This window comes from Benincasa hispida, chromosome 1 (assembly GCF_027475165.1).
Source record: "Benincasa hispida cultivar pf3 chromosome 1, pf3_genome.v1.1, whole genome shotgun sequence".
NCBI lineage: Eukaryota > Viridiplantae > Streptophyta > Magnoliopsida > Cucurbitales > Cucurbitaceae > Benincasa > Benincasa hispida.
In genome coordinates, this window is record NC_143478.1 from 39,885,289 (window position 1) to 39,893,342 (window position 8,054).

An 8,054-nucleotide genomic window follows, 5' to 3' on the forward strand; every position below is an offset into this window, starting at 1 on the left:
GATCCTGCCCAATCAGCATCGGTGTAAGCTTCGATGTATCGCTTTTCAGTTTTCCTGAACATCAAGCCTTTCCCTGGAGAGGTTTTCAGATATCTCAAAATGCGCTCTACTGCCCTCATGTGTTCTTCATATGGAGATTGCATGAACTGACTTACCATACTCACTGCATAAGAGATGTCAGGTCTAGTATGAGATAGATATATTAATTTTCCAACAAGTCGCTGATATCTTTCTTTGCTCACTAGAATACCTTTACTCATATTACTTAACTTTGCATTTTCTTCTATAGGGGGTATCAACTGGTTTGCAACCCGTCATACCTATTTTCTTAAGCAAGTCCAGAGTATACTTCCATTGGAAAACTGAAATTCCTTCTCTCGATCGAGCTACTTCCATTCCAAGGAAGTATCTTAGTTTTCCAAGGTCATTGATCTCGAATTCCTCAACCATCTTTGCCTTCAATCGGTCAATCTCTGAGGTATCATCGCCTGAATAACAATGTCATCAACATAAACAATCAAAATTGTAATTTTCCCGGATACAGACCTTTTAGTAAACAGAATATGATCAGAAGGATCCTGTTTATATCCTTGTGACTTTACAAACATAGTAAATCTGCCAAACCAAGCCCTTAGTGACTGTTTTAGCCCATATAAGGACTTTCTTAATCTGTAAACTCAGTGATTAAACTGTTTCTCGAATCATAGGGGAGGACTCATATAGACTTCTTCCTCCAGTTCTCCATTAAGAAAGGCATTCTTCACATCAAGCTAGTGAAGGGGCCAATCCTTATTAACTGCAACAGAAAGGAGGACCTGAACTGTGTTTAGCTTTGCAACTGGCGAAAAAGTCTCAGAATAATCAACCCTAAAAGTCTGAGTAAAACCCCTGGCAACTAATCTAGCTTTGTATCTGTCAATTGTTCCATCGGGCCTATACTTTATTGTGAACACCCATTTACATCTGACTGCTTTATGACCACTTGGAAGATTGACTTGATCCCACGTATGATTTTTCTCGAGAGCTCTCATTTCTTCCATAACTGCGGCTTTCCATTCAAGACTTTCCAGTGCTGTGTGTATACTATTTGGTATCACCACTGTGTCTAGGTTTGTAGTGAGGGCCTTGAACTTAGGAGACAAATTACTATAGGACAAGTAATTCTGCAAAGGATATTTAGTACATGATCTAGTACCTTTCCTTAGGGCAATTAGAAGATCAAGGGATTCATCTCTATCTTTACTTTCTTCTGACATACTGCATTCTCCCTCCGATTCTATTATTTTCCCACTCTCAACAATTTTTTCAGCGGGAATAAGAGATGCTTCTTTTCCAGGTTCTACCATGTTCTCAAGCGTCATACAATCATCTGTCTCTGCACCATCATCGACCTCAATCACATCGTCGCTGTCATTATCTTCCCTACTTTTTCTCTCAACATTTTCAACACAAGCATCAATTTTATCACATTTATTATCATGATCAGGGATAGGACTACTAGTACCTGGAACTGATCTCTGTTCAGACTCATGAACTGGAGCCGGAGAGATAATAGGCGGCGCTATTTCCTTCCTGAGATTCTTCCTATAGTTTGTGATCCAAGGGACTTGTTTGGTTGGGAGGATAGGTGCATTGGTACTGATACTGACATCAAGGATGGATTCAGGTTCAGGTAAGGCAGAAAGGCTGGGACCCTAATTGGTTTCTTCACTGGAATGCTCCCCCTAAAGAGAACCATTGGGAAAGAATGGATGATCTTCAAAGAATGTCACATCCATAGAGACAAAGTATTTTTTGGAAGGGGGGTGATAATACTTGTACCCACGCTGATGTAGAGGGTACCCTACAAAAAACGCATTTTTGTGCCCGAGGGGTAAACTTGGTATGGTTAGGTCTGTGTATATGGACGAACACCACACAGCCAAAGACACAAAGGGGTACATAAAAAAGAAGTATGGAATTTGGGTAAGACTCTTTGAAGAAATCTAAGGGAGTTTGGAATTTTAGGACCCGGGATGGCATGCAGTTTATTAGATGGGCTGCTGTCAAGATAGCATCACCCCACAAATAAAAGGGAAGAGAAGTTGACAACATAAGTGAGTGGGCAACTTCAACAAGGTGACAATTTTTCCGTTCGGCCACTCCATTTTGTTGAGGAGTGTATGCACAGGAACTCTGATGGACAACACCTTTGGAAACAAGGAATTTGCATAAGGCGGTACTAAGGTATTCTCAACCATTATCACTCCGGAGAATAGCGATTTTGCGTTGAACTGAGTTTCTATAGAATTGTAAAATTGTTGGAAAATTGAAGTGACTTTTGATTTATCTGTCAGAAGGAAAACCCAGGTTAGTCGAGTATGATCATCAATAAAGGTTACAAACCAATGCTTCCCAGTTATGGTAGTGACTGGTGAAAGACCCCAGACATCACTATGGAACAGAGTAAACGGTTTAGAGGGCTTATAGGGCTGAGAAGAGAAAGAAACACGAGGTTGTTTGGCCTGAACACACACATCACATTTCAATTTAGAAATATTAATGTTGCGAAAAAGATGAGGAAACAAATAATTCATATACTGGAAATTAGGATGGCCAAGGCGATAATTCCATAATATATAATCAGTTTCAAAAACAGAAAAATGGGAAGAAAACAAACTAGTCTTATCACATATCCTAAAGGAAGCTTTTTCAGTGAGGAAATAGAGTCCTCTATCATGCCGGGCAGTGCCAATCGTCATCTCCGAGTTCAGATCCTGAAAAACAACATCATCAGGTGAGAAGATAACACGACACTTCAAATCTCTTGTAAGTTTACTAATAGATAACAGATTGTAAGATACTTTTGGCACATGCAACACATCTTGGAGTATTAAGTCGGCAAAAGGTGACACCTGTCCTTTTCCAGCAATGGGGGCAAAGGACCTATCTACAATTCTGATTCTTTCATTTCTAGCACCAGGTTGATAAGATAAAATTTGATCAGAAGAGCCAGTTAAGTGATCTGTGGCTCCTGAGTCTAATATCCACGGTTTATTACCAGTTATACTCACAAGGCCAAAGGAGTGAAAAGTACCTGTATGGGCGATTGCACTTACACCCACTGTAGTAGTGCTCTGAGTAGTTTCCTGATTCTGAGTCTGAGTATCTCCAGTAACAGATTCACTTACAAGAGCTCGGCTTGGCTGTCGTTTCTTACCATTTGGCGGTCGGACGTGAAGTTTCCAGCACTGATCTTTAGTGTGCTAGGGTTTTTTTGCAATGTTCACATACTAGGGGCGGCTTACTATTCTGTTTATCTTGAACAGGGCCTGATGTTTTGAAAACAGCAGAATCTGTTGGTGTTACAGGTGTACTGTTCATGGCCCTCGACCTATCTTCCTCTAGGCGAACTTCAGAACAGACTTTCATTAGGGATAGTATAGGTCTAGTCCCTAATATACGACTTCGCACTGTATTAAATTTAGAGTTGAGTCCTGCAAGAAAGTCATACACGTAATCCATTTCTTCAAACTGATAATGTAACATTCCTCTACAAGGACAGTTCCAAATCATTTCATGGCAAAAATCCATCTCTTGCTACAACAGAGACAACTTATTAAAGTAAGCAGTAACGTCCATCGTTCCCTATTTTTATTCATGGACCTGCTTACTAGAGTATATAATCGAGAGGCATTCTGTCTCCTGGAGTAGAGTTTCTAGACTGCCTCCCAAATGTCACGGGTTGTAGCTGCATACAATAAAGGTTTTCCAACCTGAGGTTCCATATTTCCAATCAAAATCGATCTCAACAAAGAATCCTATCCTTTCCACATTCGCTCTTGGGGATCACTGATCCTTGGTTTTGGTATTTCACCTGTCAGATATCTAAATTTGTGACGGCCCTCAAGGGCCATTTTAATAGATTGGGACCAAGAGAAGTAATTATCACCATTCAACTTTCCTTCTATAATAATTCCAGAAGAATTGCCTATAGTTCCAGAACATAAATTTGAGGGGTAAGTAGGGAACGAAGTTACCGAGTTTTCAGGGTATGAATTTAGATCTGGTTGGATCTTGGATGTCGATCCCAGGGCTTCCCCAATAGCAGTAAGCTGCTGCTGAAACATCTCGTTCTGTCGTTTAATCTGCAACTGCAACTGGGTAACTTGATCTTGGATTATATTTCCTTGGTCCTGGTGGTATGATGAAGACTCACCCCCTCTGAACTCATCCATGATTGGCGAAAACTGCCCCATTCGGTTGCTCATACCCGGTTGGAAAATACCCATACTTCTTCCATCTGTCCTTTGGTGCGGCAGAGGTTGAGATGAGACACCAATCTGAGAGGAGAAGGCCAACGGCAACCTCAACGGATGGGAACTGGACTGGACGGCGCTGGGCATCATGGATCTGGACCGGTCGGCAGCGTCTGAGATCGGCCGGACAGGTTTCGTGTAGCCGGTCGCTGGTCGCCCTCGTCTGCGTGCGTCCGAACCAGATGGTCGTCTTCATTTGCGCGCAGTCGGACCAGATGGGTAGCTGCTGGTTCGCTGGTCGCCGGTTGCTAGGTCTGGCGGCTGGTCATTTCGTCTGCGAAGGAGTCGGCAGGCAGTGGGTAGGGCGGCGACGACTGGTCTTCACGAAAGTGGGGAAAAAGGGTTTGGAAGTACTTGTCAATGACTTTTTGGATAATACTGGTTATACCTGGGTTATTGGTTTGGGATTCTTCTGTTGGATTTTTATCATTGGTGGCCAGGGTTTCGTCTCTATGCTCTGATATCATGATGAAAAATAGAGTAGGGAAAGGAAAAATAACACACCAAGATTTTACGTGGAAAACCCTAATTAGAGAGAAAAACCACGAGATAAGGGGATTCTTATTAGAAAACTGATACAAAGAAATACAACAGACTAACAGCTTAAATAGAGAACAGGGAAGCTTTAGGGTACAATGAAAAAGACAAAATTGCCCCTAGAGTGCAAAATCCTAATTTCAACAAAGATAATTGAGTTCAATTTTCGTCTAGGATTAAACCATTAATTTAGTTAAGTATCTCAACTACAACAATCGAAGATAAAGATGTTATGAAAAATAACTAATTTATTAAATATTCATCACCAACATGTAATTTCTTAGGTCGAGAAGGTAAAGAGTATTTAAAAAGGCTTTGTCAAGCTCAAATAATTATCATTTTTAGAGTTAAAAAAAAACAATGTTTGCATTATTTTTAAAGATCAAGCAAGACATTAAGCTCCTCCTCTAAATGAACACTAAGTGAACCTTGTACTTTTATTTTAAGATTTACAGATTGCCATATAAATATTATGTTCTAATCTAAGTCCCTATCAATCTAGCTAAAAACCAAATAAAAGATGATTCATTAAACGGTCAAAATAATAAAAGCATTATGCATTTAATTTGCATGCAAGATAAGTGCAATGTGAAAGAATCTTTATTAAAATCAATCAATAAAACCAAAACATGAATTTCAAAGTTCCACAACTAAAATCATTAATTTAAAACAAAAAATCTAATAAAAATATCCTAATAAAATCAACAAAGAAAGATCAATAAAGAACTTCTGACGCGTGTCACGTTTGTTCCCATTACAAACTCCATGATCTCAAACTTTGAATTTCTTCTTACCTCTCAAGATGTCACTTAACAACCCCTTCAATGTATATAAAGTACTAAATGACTTTCTTTTCGATTGGTCTTGGAATGAAGTGAATGATTTTATTTATAGTGGAGGATTTGTTCCTAATCCCAATATCTTTCGATGGGATCCAAAATCAAATCAGATTAGAAATTTTCTTTATCTCCCTAATTATAATGTGCAACTCCACAATCTAGGGTGTATTTAACTACGAATTTTCTTATCCCAAATTTCTTTTCAATTACGAATCTTGCTATTTCTGTATTCAACTCGTCCTTCTCGAAAGATCTAAGGTGTTAAGACACAACTATCTTTGACAAAGGAAATTAGGTTCATTGAAGAAGATTGCAGTAAGAGCTCTCAGGTTTAGAACTTTCTTTTACTGTGTATTTCTAGCTTTTAACTTCAATTCCAACAGTGCTTTTGTTTCTTAATTCTATTTAGCTTTCTTTACTTCTTACTTATTCCTTCAAGTTCAAGTTTTGTATTTACATTCATTTTTATTAATACAAGTTCACATTGTTATCTTTACTTTCTCTTTATTTCTTTTTATATGCATTTCTCTTCTTTTTATTGGCTTCTTTTGTTTCATTATGAGTGAAACCCTTCATTGAAAATCAAATATGTAAGTACCTCAAACATGCACACAAAGTAACTTTGTACATCCCTGATTTACTTTTATTGAATTTATTTTTATTATTAATTTAGATTGATCACCTAGATTAGTATACCAAAAATTGAGTTTAATATTAAAAGGGTTAAGTAAAACTTGGTTTTCATACAGATTATATAGGAAAAGAACTTAAACTTAAACCTTTACTTTTTATACTAGACATAAGGAAAAACATTTAGAGCCTTTGATTGTGATTCATCTAAGTTTTCATTAATCATAGATATTTAATGGTTTAGACTCCTAAAATACCTCATAGGAAGTTGAATAGATGTTGAATCAGATTCACTATGTTAAGGTTTGAGTCAGAATTGCAATTTCCTGAAAGGTGACATTCTCCAACTAAAGGGTATGTGCGGTTTTGAGTCCCTCTTATATTTTGGATCATTTTTACTTTGTTTTACACACATACAACCATCTCTCAACTATTTTTTCAGTTATTTTACAATTGCATTCTCGAGGAAAGTCTTATTCATTCTTAGGAAAAGTGATGAATGTGACTAAACTAGGAAAAGTGATGAATGTGACTAAACTAGGAAAAGTGAGTATTCAAGTATTTAAGGGGCACTCATGGAGCTAAACTACTGTTTAAATAAAGCAAGTATAGTCCTATTAAGATCTATAATTATGTTGATTTTGCTTGCAGTTTGCACAGGAGGACTTAGACGAAAGAAGATCACTGTCTAGTTGTACATTCCTATGTGGGAGAAATCTACTTAGTAGAAAGTGTTGATGCCTAAATTTGGATAGAGAAAAATGCATATGACCTTCATGTAACAACGGAGGTAAATTTGTAATTTGGGGAAGAGAGAACGTGCAAAACAAAGAAAAAAAGGTTCTGATGCCAAAGTTAGAATGAGAATTGTAGAATAGAGAAGAAATCATAAGTTTAAGTTACCTTATATAGAGTTATAATTATGTATTTATAGGAGATTTAATCTAGTGTTAATGATTTCTTCCTAATCCTAAACAAGCTAGGATTAAATCTTATCTTTTCCTGATCATTTTTGGCTTATTTCGTTTGGTTCAAATTCACTCATTGTTGAGTTGTATGTCCTAAAACTCGCAGTTTGTAATGTTAAACATATTCTATTATTAATAAAGACATTATTGACGTTTATTGAATAAAATTGCTATTGAATATGTGAATTGAACTTGTAAAGTCTAAATCCAATAAATTAATGATCCATGGCTATTATATAAATACATGAACTTTATGTGGAGACATAAGAGTGGATCAAGTTCAGTAAATAGCCAAAATGGTCTATAGTATATGAATAAGGTTAGGTACCTTATTTTGGTAACACTATCGGATGCAGTCCACTCTGTGGTTGTTACAATTTGTTGTAAAATGCTACAAACAAAGTGTCCTAGTTCGTTCATGTATTGACATGAGGAGCGGGGGCGTCCTATGCAATGAGTTTGCATAAGATCGGACCAAGACCTAAGTCACTCTTACTTTATAACGTTGTTTACTGTTTAAGACTAACTATTTTAAAGTGATGACCTAGGTAACTTGACCTTGATCCTGAGTTAACTATGAACTCCTGTTTATTCGGGATTATGTAGATTTGCATGGGTGAGGGTTGGCTCAACAGCGCCGGTTCAATAAGCCTCTCATTCCAGGGGTAAGACTAGGTAGATAGTTGGAGACATAGGGTCCAAGACAGAATTCACTCCAACCCACTTTTAGGGATAGTAGAGAGGTTGTTCCCTTAAGTGTTGACTTTGGGTCTTGAACAAGG

General features: G+C 37.6%; 1 protein-coding gene across 1 annotated transcript; it reads right to left on the reverse strand.

Moving 5' to 3' along the window:
• Nucleotides 1-770: 770 nt before the first annotated feature.
• On the reverse strand, nt 771-4,250 carry LOC150038437 (uncharacterized). The gene is made up of 4 exons (XM_090313155.1): nt 4,020-4,250; nt 3,274-3,579; nt 2,386-3,230; nt 771-1,644 (listed from the first exon to the last, which is right to left on the reverse strand). The coding sequence occupies exons 1-4, from the start codon at nt 4,248-4,250 to the stop codon at nt 771-773; spliced, it is 2,256 nt and encodes a 751-aa protein (XP_090169281.1).
• Between the last annotated feature and the right edge of the window lie 3,804 nt (nt 4,251-8,054).